Source organism: Bombina bombina, chromosome 4, assembly GCF_027579735.1.
Source record: "Bombina bombina isolate aBomBom1 chromosome 4, aBomBom1.pri, whole genome shotgun sequence".
Classification (NCBI taxonomy): domain Eukaryota; kingdom Metazoa; phylum Chordata; class Amphibia; order Anura; family Bombinatoridae; genus Bombina; species Bombina bombina.
The window spans coordinates 373,035,171-373,053,328 of NC_069502.1; the positions used below are offsets into that span (position 1 = coordinate 373,035,171).

The 18,158-nt window shown below is 38.8% G+C and overlaps 1 protein-coding gene across 1 annotated transcript in view; it reads right to left on the reverse strand.

Annotated features, from left to right (window-relative positions):
• Positions 1–220: 220 nt before the first annotated feature.
• Positions 221–18,158, reverse strand: part of TNFSF10 (TNF superfamily member 10) — a 47,334-nt gene continuing 29,396 nt past the window's right edge. The window contains exons 3-5 of the mRNA XM_053710142.1: positions 5,440–5,485; positions 3,748–3,858; positions 221–1,399 (exon numbers count right to left, since the gene is read on the reverse strand). Coding sequence (XP_053566117.1) covers positions 978–1,399; positions 3,748–3,858; positions 5,440–5,485 — 579 coding nt within the window. The 3' untranslated portion in view covers positions 221–977. The remainder of the gene's footprint in view (positions 1,400–3,747; positions 3,859–5,439; positions 5,486–18,158) is intronic.

Sequence of the window (18,158 nt, forward strand, 5' to 3'; positions counted from 1 at the left end):
ACTGATGCAGATACCACTGACCCTATAACCAGCCCTTGTCTGGCTATACTCATGTGCCAGTGTCACTATTGTGTCTTTGTATAGAGCTGGGTGTTATTATAGAGATGCAGATACACATCCAGTATTTCACTCAGGCTTTATTTATTCCATAACTTATCACCCAATATGGCTAGCAGTCTCTTGACAAGCCACTAACTTTATTCACACTACATTTTTTTTTTTATTCCTGTTATTTAATCAGAAAGAAAAGATATACTAAGGTTGTGGCGGACACTGCAAGGGCTAGTCACGGACTCCAGTGTCCGTGTATGGACACCTTGCCTATCCCTGGTCATTTTACACTACAATGTCCTTTACACTGACAACTGCTACGTGTTCTCAATCCTTCTGTTTCTTTACCTGTTACCTCAAACTAATCCAGTAGATGCTGACTGGTTGTAGAATTACTTTAACCCCTTGAGTGCTAACGACGGCTCTGAGCCATCGCAGAGTTTCCCACTCAGGTGCTAACGATGGCTCAGAGCCGTTGTTAGCACTCTCCCACCTTGAGGGAGATCTGGGGGCTCCCTCCCGCTCCTACCCCGGGAATCGGGCCTGTATAGTGACAGGCATCGCCGGGGCTTCATGTTTTGTGTGGTGACGTCACGCGCAATGATGTGATGACGTCACCGCGCAACTTTATTAAAAAAAGACAATGGACAGTATAGGAAAAGGGGGCATGCTGCTTAGAAGCCTATATCTCAGGCATCTAAGCAGCTACAGACCCCCAAGACCAATCGTTGGAAAGGTAATCACCTTTGTAATGGTATACATCTTGGGGATCTGAAAAAAGAAAAATAAAAAGTTAAAAAAAAATATTTAAAAAAATTAAAAACTAAAAAACCCTCAAATCAGCTTAGCACCCACGTGGGAAATTGCTTAGCACGGGAAGGGTTAATGATGTTGCAAGCAAAAATCTTGAAAAGATTTTGTATTAGTTAACCAACCAGAAAAGCACCAAAAAATGTAGCATTTTCATCCATATCTATTAAACTTACATCGTTAACGGCAACAAATATTCGATCATTTTCATTTAGCTTAAAAACGCCTCCTTGATAAATGGAGTGAAGCCCATATTCGGCATTCTCAGACCAACATGCGGTTTTTGCATTTTTCATCAGAAGGATTGGATCTGGGTAACTTGATACTTTGTAAATTTGTTGCAATATCTGCTTCCCTTCATTTTTTTTTCTGGACTCGGTTTTTAACCGGAAATATATCTGAGCATAAACATAATAAAACCCACTTTTTTTAATGATCAGGTCCCCATGTTCCATTTCCAAATTGTTCAGAAATGATCCATGTTTGAAAAACTTCCATACATTTATTTTATGCCCATTCATGTTTCTTATCATTGTGCCTATAAGGAAAAATTAAGAAAGAAAAATATATATTAATTGCCATATAAAAAAAAATAATCTAAAATACCTCACTATACTTTGATGCAAAACTCAAAAAAGTGATATTTCGATAAAAATGTAAATGTACATAGATGAATTACATCTTATAATGAAAACATATTTGCAATATACATGTATTGGCAAAAATGCTTCAAGTAAATATCACTGTTTTAGTGTTAACATTTTTCTCTGCATGTGCATGTGAAGCATAGTTATTCTCAGTGCACCAGCATTTAAAATATTGCAGATGCTCAGAGAGCCAGTGGGGCTTGTATCATGTCAGCAATTGAGTCATTAACCCTTTCACTACCGGGACTTTCACACAAAAACATGCCCAAAATACCAGAGAATTTTTAGCATTTTTGCTATCACTCCATTTAAACAGAAATAGAGCCTTGTTTTTTTATTTACCTATCAAAACTATATATGTATATAAATTTTAAGTAGACAACCCAAGGTATTGATCTGGGCCCATTTTGGTATATTTAAAGCCACCATTTCAACCACCAAATGCAATCAAATAAAAAAAAAATTGGTACTTTTTTCACAAACTTTGGGTTTCTCACAGAAATTATTTACATACTGCTTGTGCAATTATGGCACAAATGTTTGTAAAAGTTTCTCTGGGATCCCCTTTGTTCAGATATAGCAGACATATATGGCTTTGCCATTGCTTTTTGGTAATTAAAAGGCCGCTAATTCCAGCTGAGCACCAAACTTCTATTATTCCCGGCAGTGAAGGGGTTAAATAGGTATCTTAAAAGGTTAATTTCAGCTTTAGTGTAGAGATTATCCTCCCACCTGAGACTTCCCACCCCCTGATCCCTACCAGATCCCTCCCAAACAGCTCTATTCCCTCTGCCAACCCCTCACTGGTAACCCCCATCTTATTTACTGGCAGACAGTCTGCCAGTATAAAAATATAAGGCTTTTTTTTTTTTTTTTTAAATAAATATTTTTTTTATTAATTTTTTAATTTTCTGCAGTGTAGGATCCCCCTTACCCCCCATTTTCTGCCAGTATCTATAAACTGCTTTATTTAAAAAAAAATATATATATATTTAAAATATTTTCTGTAGCGTAGTGTCCCCCCTACCTCCCCACCCGTGATCTTTAGTTAGGGTCCCCCACACCCCTAGATCCCCTTTTCTGTAGAGTATCTGCCCCATCCCTCCTTGTCTCTTTATTTTTTTCTGTAGCGTAGGGCCCTCCCACCTCCCCTGCTGGGCCGCCCACACCTCCCGCCAGCACCAACAGAAGATCATTACAGATGGTGACACACACAGTGTCGCCATCTGTTATGATCAGGCATCTGCCCTCATATAGAGGTGGAGCACCAATCGCGATCCGGGTCCATATGCAGCAGATGCCTGAAGCTTCAGGAGCTCCAGCTCTCGGCTGTAACTTAAAAGCCGAGAGTGCTGGAGCTTCCTGAAGTTAGGACGTATATATACGTCTTGCAGTACGATAGGCAAAGTACTGCAAGACACATATATACGTCCTTTTGGGTGAAGGAGTTAAAAGATAGTACAAGCATCAAAGGCTCTCTGAGCAAGTGTTGTTTTTAAAATGCTGGTGCACAGTGCATACTTATATGTCTACATATGTGTACATATGTATTTATGTGTTTATATGTGTATATTTGTCTGTAAATACATATATAGACATATATAGATACACACACACATATATACATATATAGATACACACACACATATATACACATACACACACACATACATATCCATCTTTAGACATGTATATGTATGTATCTTAATGTTAAAGCACTTTGTCTGCCTTTCTTTCCTTACACCTGAGGCCTCATATCTTTGAGCCCTTATAACTTTTGTGTGGAATCATTTTTGGTAATACTTTTTATTAGATAGTGTTATTATGAGTGTACTTTGTAATATATATATATTTTATGTGTTTTGGGACACTTTTTATTTTTGCCAAACAGTTAACAACAGCTTTGAGATCGCAGTAATCATTCTAGTGTAACTCCTGATTGTGCTCAAGTGATCGCATTAACTTTCAACTCATAATACGAGTGCAATTTAACCTGCCTGCTAACTATAGCGAAAACCCGATATAGCTTGCACGCAAATGTTTGCGCTTCACTCGTCATCTGGCCCTTAATGTGAGTTTCGGACAACGGTGCACTGATTTAACCCCCATATTACCAGTAACACAGTGTATGGTTTTACCCCATATGGCCAATAACACACACAGAGCAGTCCTGTTTCCAGTGAGCTTGGTAAACCATGAGATGATACATAATGCTTTATATTCCTTAGCAATAACTTACTTTCTTGTGGGCTGGGCACTTTCCTATTATTTCCAGTTACATGCGCTGCTACTACTTGAGCTCGGTATTCTTCAGTTTGTTGAATAAATGGAAGCGTTTCTGAAACGGTATCTGTGTAGACAAAAGAGGTAAACGTTGTTTTACAAATACTAAACAACCAGTTTATATGTCTGTAAACTTAACATACACACAAAGTATGTGAGCTAGAACGCGACAAAAAGATACTGCACTCTAATTCTAATAAACAAAGCAATGACTGCTGAAAAAGTAGGCAAATGTATTAAACTTTTATTTATTAAATCATATATTTACTTTTCTAAAACAATGTTTTGCTATTATTTAAATGACATTTTTCCTTTTAAAGGGACATGAAAATGAATATAAGTTATTTTAGGCAATGGGTAAAGTTAAAAAAAACAACAACCAGACTGTGAAGAAGTTAGGTATTTGTGGTAGGTGCCATATTCACAGTGAAACAAGGACATTTATTAAGTGATAAAATAGCTTATAAAAGACCATCACACAAATTGGTTGTGTCAATTGTCTCAGTGAGGCCTATTTATCATATGTCTGTCGGACCTGATCCGACAGTGCGGATCAGGTCCGACAGACATCGCTGAATGCGGAGAGCAATACGCTCTCCGTATTTAGCATTGCACCAGCAGCTCTTGTGAGCTGCTGGTACAACGCCGCCCCCTGCAGACTCATGGCCGCCAGCAGGGGGGTGTCAATCAACCCGATCGTACTCGATCGGGTTGAATTGTGGCGATCTCTGTCCGCCTCATCAGAGCAGGCGGACTGGTTATAGAGCAGCGGTCTTTAGACTCGACAGAAACACGGGCCCTCAAGCTCCATTCGGAGCTTGATAAATGGGCCTCTATTTGTTTCATTGTTTTTGTCACCTCTATGTCACTGCCGCCCCCTGCAGACTCACGGTCGCCAGCAGGGGGGTGTCAATCAACCCGATCGTACTCGATCGGGTTGAATTGTGGCGATCTCTGTCCGCCTCATCAGAGCAGGCGGACTGGTTATAGAGCAGTGGTCTTTAGACTCGACAGAAACACGGGCCCTCAAGCTCCATTCGGAGCTTGATAAATGAGCCTCTATTTGTTTCATTGTTTTTGTCACCTCTATGTCACTTTATCAGAATGGACATTCTAATGTAATATAAAATGCTTTAACTCAAATGCATTTTATTATTACACAAATGCTCCCTTGCAAAGTATAGACATGTGCCTGAGCAGGATAGAGCTGATAAACCATTCAAAAGTAGCATAAACACATAGCTGGCAATTACCATAGCTGCCAATCATCATAGCTGCCAATCATCATAGTTGCCAATCATCATAGCTGAAAATCACCGCTCAAGACTGGCTAGGAAGCCTTCCTGGTGCACAAAATTAAAGCATTTTATTTTTGCTGTAGAATGTCCCTTTAACTCATCAAAAAGTGCTGTAAGCATATTACTTTAAACATCTCATTCAGCATATAAACCTCACACTTTTTAGGATCCATAAAGTAATGACTAAAGAAAACAAGGTAGTTTGACTAACACTTTAATTTGACATAAATGCTTAAATCCAGTACAAATTTAATTTAAGAAAACTATTATCAGCAAAATGTAGGCCAGCACATAAACATCTAACAAAACCTGTTAGAAGTGTTAAACAAAATGAAATAACAAATACGTACCTTTAATTTCTTTTGACATCTCACGGTTGAAATTTTTAAACATTATCTGAAAACATATATAGAACAACTCATTGTGTGCTTCAAATACATACAATAATCTCAATTGGGGTAAGTAATGTGACTTAGTTGCCTCATTCTTTTCCTATTCCCCTTTACACTTATTTTATTATTAGACCTGAAGTGGAAAACATATACAGTATATATCTGACAGTTTCAAAACAAAATGTGCCATTTCAATTTAAAGGAATATTAAACTCTTTCAGACTGTAACATAAAATGTTTAATTTTGTATAGTATACAAAAGTTGCAATATACTTTTATTATATATTGTGTCCAAAAATTTTTTTTAATTTTTTTTTAAGTCCACCACATTTCTATAAAGTATTGTTTGTCACCATGTTGAAACAGGTTTCCCCTTATCTATCCCTTCTGTTGAGGACTATTGGTGGAAAATATAAAATATTTAATACAAAAGAATGCACAAATAAGTATAAGTTGAAGCCCTGTTTGCACTCTCACTTTCTGTCTATATTTGTTTTTAACAGAATAGATAGATAAGGGGAAGCCTATGTTTCCACATGGTGGCATCCATTATTTTATTGAAATTAAAGTAAGTTTATAAAAAACATAAATTATGCTTACCTAATAATTTCATTTCCATCGAGGGGAGGAGAGTCCACAGCTTCATTCATTACAGTTGGGAATTAAGAACCTGGCCACCAGGAGGAGGCAAAGACACCCCAGCCAAAGGCTCAAAGACCTCCCCCACTTCCCTCATCCCCCAGTCATTCTGCAGAGGGAACCAAGAACAGTAGGAGAAATATCAGGGTATAAATGGTGCCAGAAGAGTATTAAATGTAGGTCCGCCCATCAGAGATACGGGCGGGAGCCATGGACTCATCTCCTCTCGATGGAAATTAAATTATCAGGTATGCATAATTTATGTTTTCCATCTAAAGGGGAGGAGAGTCTACGGCTTCATTCATTACTGTTGGGAACACTGAATGAAAACCGGGAGGGTAAAAAGGTGGACCCCAATAAGAGGGCACCACAGCCTGCAAAACTTTTCTCCCAAAAACAGCTTCCACAGAAACAAAAACGTCAAACTTGTAAAACTTTGTAAAAGTGGGTAAGGAGGACCAGGTAGCCGCCTTAAAAAATTAGCTCCATAGAGGCCTCATTCTTGAAGGCCCAAGACGAAGCCACAGCACTAGTTGAATGAGCCGAAATCCTCAGAGGAGGCTTATGTCCCGCTTTCTGATAAGCCAAGCGAATCATACTCCTCAACCAAAAAGATAAAGAAGTAGCAGAGGCCCTTGGTGGCCTGAAGATAAAACTTCAAGGCACGAATCACATCCAGGTTATGAAGTAACCTCTCCTTAGAAGAAGAAGGGTTAGGACACAAAGAAGGAACAATGATTTCTTGATTGATGTTACGGTTAGACATCACCTTGGGGAGAAACCCCAACCCAGTACACAGTACAGCCTTATCCGCATGAAACATCAGATAAGGAGGGTCACATTGCAAGGCGGCTAGCTCAGATACTCTGCATGCCGATGCAATAGCCAACAGGAAGAGAACCTTCCAGGACAAAATCTTAATGTCTATGGAATGCATAAGTTCAAACGGAACCCTCTGCAAAACCTTAAGGACTAAGTTTAAGCTCCAAGGATGAGCCGACTGCCTAAAGATATGTCTGATTCTAGACAGAGCCTGAACAAAAGATTGGATGTCAGGGAGCTCAGCGAGTCTCCTATGCAACAAGACTGATAATGCAGAAATCTGTCCCTTTAAGGAACTAGTGGCAAGGACCTTCTCCAAACCATCTTGGAGAAAGGACAGAATCCTGGATACCTTCACCTTATGCCAAGGATATCCATGCTTCTCACACCAGGACAAGTAAGTCCTCCACACTTTATGGTAGATGCCATGAGTGACAGGCTTCCTTGCCTGAATTAGAGTATCAATCACACTTTCAGAAAAGCCTCTCTTGGCCAAGACTAGGCATTCAATCTCCACGCAGTCAGCCTCAGAGAATCTAGATTTTGATGCGGAAAGGGGCCCTGTGACAGCAGATCTCTGCGACAGGGTAACCTCCACGGCGGAGAGGATGACATCCCCACCAAATCTGTAAACCACGTCCTCCGTGGCCACAAAGGAGCAATCAGAATGGCAGAGGCCCGCTCCTGCTTGATGCGTGCCACTATGGGAGGTAGAAGTGGTAATGGAGGAAAAATGTAAGCCAGGCTGAATCCCCAAGGAACTACTAAGACATCTATTATCTCTGCCTGGGGATCCTGGGACCTCGACCCGTATCTAGGCAGTTTGCAATTGAGTCTGGACGCCATGAGATCTATCTCCGGCGATCCCCATCTGTGATAAATCTCCGCAAACACTTTGAAGAGTGAAGAGACCATTTCCCTGGATGGAAGGACTATCTGCTGAGAAAGTCCGCTTCCCAGTTGTCCACACCCGGAATGTGAATCGATGAGAGCGAGCAGTAGTGGGACTCTGCCCACTCCAGAATCAGAGACACTTCCCTCATCGCGAGGGATCTCCTCGTAGCCCCCTGATGGTTGATGTAAGCCACCGAGGTAAGGTTGTCGGTCTGGAATCTGATGAAACCGACCGACCGCAGATAAGGCCAAGCCTTCAGAGCATTGTAGATTGCTTGTAGTTCTAGGATATTGATCGGAAGGAGAGACTCCTCCCTAGACCAATTTCCTTGTGCCATCCTAGCAGCCCAAACAGCTCCCCATCCTGACAGACTGGCGTCCGTGGTCACAATCTCCCAGGACGGTCTCAAGAAGGATGTCCCCATGGACAGTTGCTCCAGATGAATCCACCAAGAGAGGGAGTTCCGAGTCCGAGCATCCAGGGATATCAGCTGGGATAGATCAGAATGATCGCCTTTCCACTGTCTCAACATGAACAATTGAAGAGGTCTGAGGTGGAACCTGGCAATGGGATGACATCTATGCTTGACACCATGAGACCTATCACCTCCATACATTGAGCCACCGATGGACTTGAGGAGGACTGAAGGGCAAGACAGGTGGATGCAAGCTTCCTGCGCCGCTGATCTGTGAGAAATATCTTCATGGACAGAGTTTATTATCGTGCCCAGGAACTCCACCCTGTTGCTGGGAACCAGGGTACTCTTTCCTGAGTTGATCTTCCAACCGTTAGATTGGAGCAGAAGAAGAAGAGCCCTCGAATGATCCTCTGTGAGGCTGAGCGACGGCGCCTGAACCAGGATGACGTCCAGGTAAGGTGCCATTGCAACGCCCCTGGATCTGGCCACTGCAAGCAGCGCCCCCAGAACCTTCGGTAAGACTCTCAGGGCCATCGCCAGACCAAAAGGAAGGGCCACAAACTGGAAGTGTTGGTGCAGAAACACAAATCTTAGGAACCTGAAGTGGTCCCTGTGGATTGGCACATGAAGGTAAGCGTCCTTCAAGTCTATAGTCGTCATGAACTGTCCCTCTTGAACTAGAGGCAGAATAGATCTGATTGTTTCCATTTTGAACGATGGAACACTCAGAAACTTGTTTAAACACTTTAGGTCCAGAATCAGGCGGAACGTGCCCTCCTTCTTTGGAACCACAAAAAAGGTTGGAATAGTACCCTAAACCCCTTTCAGCTAGGGGTACTGGTACGATAACCCCGAGAGAGGCGAGATCTCTCACACACTCTAGAAATGCCTCTCTCTTCTCCCGTCTTGAAGAAAGGTTTGACAGGAGAAATCTGCCCTAGGGCGGATGGGATCTGAACCCTATCCTGTAACCCTGGGAGCCAACTTCTAGCACCTAAGGGTTCTAAACCTCCTGCAACCATGCGTCTGAGAATAGAGATAATCTGCCCCCTATGTGATCCGGAGACCGGTCGGGGGCCGCCCCTTCATGTCGATTTCGTCTCGGCGGGCTTCTTGCTATGCTTGGACTGTCAGTATATGGCCGGGTTATAATATATTTAATAATTATTCTTTAACCCCTTAACAACCGAGGACGTGCAGGGTACGTCCTCAAAAAAAAAAAGGCAGTTAACGCCTGAAGACGTACCCTGCACGTCCTCGGTGTGGAAAGCAGCTGGAAGCAATTCTGCTCGCTTCCAGCTGCTTTCCAGTTATTGCAGTGATGCCTCGATATGGAGGCATCGTGCAATAACCTTACATGGCCATCCGATGCAGAGAGAGCCACTCTGTGGCCCTCTCTGCACCGGACATCGATGGCCGGTATCGTTGGTGGGTGGGAGCCGACTTGGGAGGCGTGTGGGCGGCCGTGTGACGTGACGGGGGGCGGGACCGCCGAGGGCACTTACGGGGGGGGGGCGGCGGGCAGGCGCGTGCACGGGGCGGGAGCGGATGGGAACCGCTACACTACAGAAATTGTTTTTTAAAAATAGTGGGAAAAATGTAGTTTTGGAAAAAGCCCCTAAGAGATCTTGGAGGGGTGGGGGTTGGTCTTGGGTGAGGGGAAGCTACACTACAGAAAAGTAAAAAAAAACTGCAAAAACACTTTTTTTTCTAAACTGGGTACTGGCAGACAGCTGCCAGTACCCAAGATGGCGCCCATTAAGGTAGAGGGGGAGGGTTAGAGAGCTGTTTGGGGGGTATCAGTGAGGTTGGGGGCTAAGGGGGAACCTACACAGCAGCATATGTAAATATGCTTTAAAAAAACACCAAAAAAAACAAATATACCTTTTATTTTAGTACTGGCAGAAACTTAAGATGGCGGGGAAGATTGTGGGGTGGGAGAGGGAAGAGAGCTGCTTGGGAGGGATCAGGGGGTCTGATGTTTCAGGTGAGAGGCTGAGCTCTACACTTAAGCTAAAATTAACCCTGCAAGCTCCCTACAAGCTACCTAATTAACCCCTTCCCTGCTAGCCATAATACACGTGTGATGCGCAGCGGCATTTAGTGGCCTTCTAATTACCAAAAAGCAACGCCAAAGCCATATATGTCTGCTATTTCTGAACAAAGGGGATCCCAGAGAAGCATTTACAACCATTTGTGCCATAATTGCACAATCTGTTTGTAAATGATTTCAGTGAGAAACCTAAAATTGTGAAAAATGTAATGTTTTTATTAATTTGATCGCATTTGGCGGTGAAATGGTGGCATGAAATATACCATAATGGGCCTAGATCAATACTTTGGGTTGTCTACTAAAAAAAATATATAAATGTCAATGGATATTCAGAGATTCCTGAAAGATATTAGTGTTCTAATGTAACTAGCGCTAATTTTGAAAAAAAAATGGTTTGGAAATAGCAAAGTGCTACTTGTATTTATGGCCCTATAACTTACAAAAAAAGCAAAGAAGATGTAAACATTGGGTATTTCTAAACTCAGGACAAAATTTAGAAACTATTTAGCATGGGTGTTTTTTGGTGGTTGTAGATATGTCACAGATTTTGGGGGTCAAAGTTAGAAAAAGTGTTTTTTTTTTCCATTTTCTCCTCATATTTTATAATTTTTTTAATAGTAAATTATAAGATATGATGAAAATAATGGTATCTTTAGAAAGTCAATTTAATGTTGAGAAAAACGGTATATAATATGTGTGGGTACAGTAAATAAGTAAGAGGAAAATTACAGCTAAACACAGCAAAAATGTAAAAATAGCCTTGGTCCCAAACGGACAGAAAATGGAAAGTGCTGTGGTCATTAAGGGGTTAAACAAACCCCCAATAAAATGCATATACAAAACAATAAAATTAATGTAAATTCCTAAATTCTTTATATTAGTTTATAGACACATTAAAATATATTTATAGAAAACCAGATATCAATCAAACTATACAAGTTTAAACTGTTATAATATGCTATACAAAGATCATAAAATTACCTTATTCACAATAATCTCCCAAATCAGAGTTGCATTTAAATATCACAATGAAATATCACAGTATGGGTCACTAACTTCCAGACAAATATACTTAAGCTATTTAGGCCACAAATGATTTTATACAACTCTAATTAAAACACCAGAAGTTATATATATTCTTACTGTAAACAGTCAGTTTATATGCCAATTTATCTAAGCTGAAATAAATTCTTAATTATCTACAATTAAGACTAATTATAATAAATATATATATATATATATATATATATATATATATATATATATATATATTTGCAAAGATAAATTACACACCAGAAGGATTTACTTACAATAATGGGCCTGACTAAGAAATATGCAACACAAAGGATATTTATCTAGCAAATAAATTAATTACTTAGCATACAAAAGTGACTAGTTAAAGGACTACTTTCTGTTATAATTTTTAAGCTAAACAACTAACATATTAAAGTTAATAAACATTAATTAAAACCTACTGACCTATATTTTCTCCAAAACGAAGTTTCATAATGTTCTAAAAGTTATATCTTTTATTCGCCGATGATGTCACGTTATTCTGCCCACTATTTTCAGCACTGCATGTTCAAAATACTTAAACCAATAACTTTGTGTTTAAAGCGCCATTTTGAAACCTAGGTATTGTAAACGGATTGGTACAGAGCAAAGGATACCCACGAGTGGGTTTGGAAAACAATTAAATTTGCAGACAAGATTTCTGATATACGGTAGAGATATGTTAATGAAATGCTATTGATAAAAAGCGTATTTGGGGTAGTTAGTTAGTAACAGGCATAGAAAATATTTACTTACAGTGGCCCTTTAAGGCTACACAGGACTATGAATGCAAGCTAAAATACAAAATGCTCTTTTAAATCTATTAACTAAAGTTTGATTGTAGCAATAATGAATGTATTTGCTTTAAAATATCAAATTATAGAATTCATACATTACCAACATGAGCCAATTTAGTAGTCTTTAGTAATTGAATACCGTTGTTATAGAGAAGATATTCTTACTATATTAGAACATGCTCCTTGATGTACATCACAGACTAAAGAACACTCCCTATTGGCGCTCGTCGGCTAACATCTAGAACGACACCATTACACATATGTTTCACGTTTCACGATTGGTCTAATAGAGGGCATTTTACTCGGCTGATAGTTCAGCTGTTTGTAAAAGACTAAATAGCTTGTAGCATGCTGCTATCATGGCTGAATGGTCTTGACATCATCAAACATTTGTTTTATGTATGAGTTTCTCAACCCGTATTTATATAGTCTAAACAACAAGATTATGTGCTAAATTTATCATCTGCACAAATAGCAAGTTTGAATCATCAACTACAGGAGTTTTATAATCTCACTCTTCTTGATATAAACAAAATGAGGATTCCTTAATTCAATCACATGCAATAGTGTACGATTCTCAGGATAAACAAATTGTTGCCCTAAAGTTTTGAAAAACTATAGTCATCATATACAACTTTTAAGATATGTGATCTTGAAAAATGAGTAGGATTGCGGTATATAAGGGTATGTACCATGTGTTTTGAAATTATGATAAATTGTAAATTGAATGTTTATTATTTGAAATGGTTATATGGTTACATTTAGATATACTCATTGTTACTAAGTAACTAGAACCACTCAATGGTATCTTCTATTGTTCTCTCGCTAAAGCATAATGTATTATTTTAAGTGCTCTAATAATATTTTTAGATTTTTGGATTTATGCAATATATCAATGTGTATTTTATTTTTAGGATGACCACTTTGTATACAATTATGTGAGTATCTTGTTGTTGCAAATGAATTAATTAGTATTGTGTACCTCCTCACACACACATAGGGGTGTGTACTTGTTCATTATTGGTCAAAGTTTAGTTTAAATGGATAGTCAGTTGGAAGGTTCATTATGCCTGATTAAACAGCCCATGCTGGGGCTCAGAAACGCGTTGCATTTAAAACCATTGCTTGCTTATGTTTTTAATATTTGTTTTTAATAAATTAACTTGTATGATACAAGCTCTGGTCTACCTTCATCTATAGCAGTCTTAACTGCTGCAACTGACTTTCCACCTACCATCTGGGATAGCAGGATCCTCCTGCTTCGACCTACCTGCACCTGGAGAGGGTTAGCTGGTACACCCCAAGCTACCAGCCTGCACCTACTAGTACATAAGTGTACTTGGGCCAAATGTGAGTACCCACTTGGCTTTTTAAATGTTATTACTTGGTTCAGCATATTGATACACACATGAGGCGCCCCTCTTGTCTCCTGTCTTTCAATTTAGTATTTCAATCTTTTTTCTATAGATTCAGACCACCTCATATGAAGAAAGGTTATTGCGTAGATCAAGAAGTTAGTCTCAGATTTCTGCTTAGTGATTGTGTCCTAAGTATGGCAGCCAGTTATTCAATCACAAGTTTCAGCAGACAAAAAGACCCTCTCTCTCCCTTTGCATTGAGGTTATAAAATGTGATATAATCCTCCCCCTCCTTATTCTAATCATCAGTGATCTGAATTCGATAGGCCCTTAACGGAGCTGTCTTTTTGGATTGGCCCCCGGTGCTTGTCCCTCTCATTGGTCACCTGGGAGACGCCTCTGCATGTGTTCTAAAAGACAATTTATTTGGCAGTCATAGGGGGCAGCAGACAACCAGAAATATAGTCTTACCATTCATTTTTGCTACATTCCAAATATCTCCTTATATTGTTTATATTCAACATAATATAATTCCTAGCACTAATAAGTTACATGTTCAAATACACATGGATCACATAGTACCATTTTTTCTGATAATTTTAAGACCAAATGTGAATATATTCCACTTAATAATATATAAAAATGTGTTTAAAATCATATTTTCTATGAAACGATTTAAAAGGATTATAATATCTTCATCTCTCAGCCATCATCTTAATATCTCATACATAGCTTGAGGTCAGCAGACATATGTGGTTTTATATTTCTAATAAATTTTGAATGCATGAAACACCAGATGCAAGTCTGAATTGAAATATATAATGTTGTTAAAAATATCAAACATTGATACATCTAATTACAGTTATCCATTTAATCCATTACAAATCTGAAAGGCATTTCTTCTCAGGATATATATATATATATATATATATATATATATATATATATATATATATATATATATATATATATATATATATATATATATATATATATATATATATATATCCAAATGTCCAGTACCAAGCACTCTCGTTCACTTTCTATTTGCCCAGGTGCGGTGCATAAATATACATAAGCATCAAAATGAGAGACCGCACTAGTAGGTCTTACAAGTCCACCAAAGTGAATTTATTCCCAGTAACGTTTCGGGGTGGCCTCATCATATGCGAATATCTTCTTGGGTGTATTTGAAAGAGAACATACTACAATATTTGAAGACTCAAGGATACTCCGATTTAGGAGGTATATTGATGATTTGATTCTAATCTGGCGGGGTTCCCAAGAAGAGTTACAAGAATGGTTTATCAGATTAAATAATATTTGTCCCGAGTTAAAATTCAAAATGTCCTGCAAATGTCACGCCATTGAGTTCTTGGACCTTCGAATAAGTAAACAGGCTGGAAGACTGAATACAGCACTTTTTTCCAAACCAACAGATCGCAATTCTATGTTATTATATACCAGCTGCCATCCACCTGGCACCAAGAAGTCATTACCTACTTCACAATTCTGTAGAGTAGTTAGGAATAACTCCACGGAGGAGGGCAAAATGGAACAACTGAAAATAATGCACCAGAAGTTTAAAGCTAGAAAATATGACAGCAATCTGATTGATGAAGCATATCAAAATTCATGCAAGATGTCACAACAAGTCCTGGATAAGAAGAATCAGCAACAAAACAGGCAGAGATCAAATATGATGACATACATCACTGAATACAGCCCTGACAAGAAAGCCTACAGGAATATACTTGACCAACATTGGCGTATAATTGCAAGTGACAAAGGACTACCTTTACAGGGATCTCCAGTGTCTAGGATACGTTATCGCAGAGGGAAATCATTACGTGATGTACTTATGAGACCAGACCTGACAAAAGCATACACCAATACTACTTGGTTACAACAGAAGAAGAAAACAGGATGCTTTAAATGTATTAGTTGTACTACATGTAGTGCGTTAACATAATGCACAGAGTCCATACATCCATGGACAAACAAGAAATTTAACATTAAACATCGTGTCACCTGCACTACCAAATTTGTGATATATCTGTTACATTGTATATGTGGCAGATTTTATGTTGGCAAAACAACTGATGACTTGTGAACGAGAATGGCAAATCACAGGGCAGCCATACGGGCTGCCATAGATAAAGGTGATTCGGATCAGCCCGTGGCAAGACATTTTGCCAAACATAAACATACTGTCATGGATCTGAAGTATGTCATCATTGATCATGTCCCCCCTCTAACAAGGGGAGGAGGCAGGGGAAAACTCTTGCTGTAAAAAGAATCCAGATGGATTTACACTCTGGACACATTGATGCCAAAGGGCCTTAACACTCACTTTGATCTACACTGTTTTCTATAGTCTATTATGATCATATAGTGAAGTGTGTCATATATGGTACATATGCTATATATGTTTGGTACAATATGTACGAATTACATTAGATAACATAAAGCTTTGTACTAATTTATATATATATATATATATATATATATATATATATATATATATATATATATATATATATATATATATATATATATATATTTGTGGCTATCAAGATTTACTATTTTAATATGTATAGCCTATACATTAGTCATTATAGATACTCCAGACATATGTACTAATTGACATACTTAATTAATTGCGGCTGATAGAATCAATTGTGTCATAAGCTTTAGCAGTAATATATACGCATAATATGGGTTGTCATATAATTATAATTAATTATGTTATAACATTTATATTTCTGTTGCTAATCGGCATTATATACACAGGCTAGACGATGTAGTTAGTATTATAGGACTGTTTTTTACTGTTTTGTTATATGCCGTATTCTAGTTACGTTATTTTTTGTTTTGCTTTTTTCTTGCAGTTGGCCAGGTCGGCTTCCATGGCGCTACTCAGCGCATGTGTAGTTGCAATGGGGAGACGCCACCGGAAGTCCTGCTTGGCAGAGCTGGATAGAGACATCGGTATGGGGTATAAAGTAAGGTATGTCACATTTTGTTTTTAATGTTTGATAAAGGGGGAAACCCCGAAACGTTACTGGGAATAAATTCACTTTGGTGGACTTGTAAGACCTACGAGTGCGGTCTCTGATTTTGATGCATATATATATATATATACACATACAGTATATATATATATATATATATATATATATATATATATATATATATATATCTGATAAAGGACGGCACTCAGGGTGCCAGCGGTTGAATATAACTGATAAAGGACGGCACTCACTGATCTTTCCAAAGTGTACTTTAATAGAAAAAAAGTGACGTTTCAGGGGGACACTCCCCTACCTCAGACGTTTGTGACCAGTGAGTGTCGTCCTTTATCAGTTATATTCAACCGCTGGCACCCTGGCAGCTGTTACTGTGGTGAGAGTGCTCATTTTTTGTACTTTATATACATATATAAATATATGTAATATATATGTAATCAGGACGGAGGGGGGTTTGATCTACACAGCCAGAATAATTTGGTAGAGTAAATGCAACTGCTGTAACCAGTTTCATCTGGGGGTTTACAAATAAAATGAATTATTTGGTGTACACAACCATATATATACAGGTAGCCCTCAGTTTACGCCGGGGTTAGGTTCCAGAAGGAATGGTTGTAAATCAAAACCGTTGTAAATTGAAACCCAGTTTATAATGTAAGTCAATGGGAAGTGAGGGAGTTAGATTCCAGGCCCCTCTCAAAATTGTCATAAGTAACACCTAATACATTATTTTTAAAGCTTTGAAATGAAGACTTTAAATGCTAAACAGCATTATAAACCTAATTAAATAGTCACACAACAAACAGACTGTATCATCAAATAAAGTTTAATGAACAAAAACATTTTTTTACTTGCATTTTTCTGCAAACAGTTCTCTGCATTGTTAGCATGTTAGATAATGTTGGGTCTGCACCTATTCTATGATTTTTCAATCTGGAGTGATTAATAGGCAGTTAGGCACCCTCACCTCAAGCAGCTGGACAGGAAGATAATAGGGAAGTGGCTGCTAGATCTTGTTGCTTGAAAGCTGCTCGATAGCTAAGGTCTGTTCTGTGTACACAGATTAATTTCAGTCTGCTAAGTTGCATAATTTTGCTGCGACACGAGCAGACAGCTCCACCTACTGGCTATTTTAATTAGTGCACTGCTTTTCAATAGCAGTTACATGACTGAAAAAAAAGGTTGTTATTCTGAAACGGCGCAAATTGAACCGGCGTAAACCGAGGGCCACCTGTATTGTATAATATATATATATATATATTATTTAATAACATTTATAGATATCCTGACAGGACTTATTCCAAGATTAAACCAGCTTCCAAGATCCCTTGGACTGGTCTGCTTTCACGGAGGGTTGCTGGCGCTAGGCCTTGTCCGCTCGAAAGGGACGAAAAGTAGATCCCTTAGGATTAGCCTTCTTATCCTGTGGTAGGAAAGCTCCCTTGCCTCCCGTAACCGTGGATATAATCTAATCCAATCCTGGACCGAACAGGATCTTTCCTTGAAAAGGCAGGGACAACAGCCTCGCTTTAGAGGTCATGTCCGCAGACCAAGATTTTAGCCACAGAGCCCTGCGTGCCAAAACAAAAAAAGCTGACACCTTAGCATCCAGG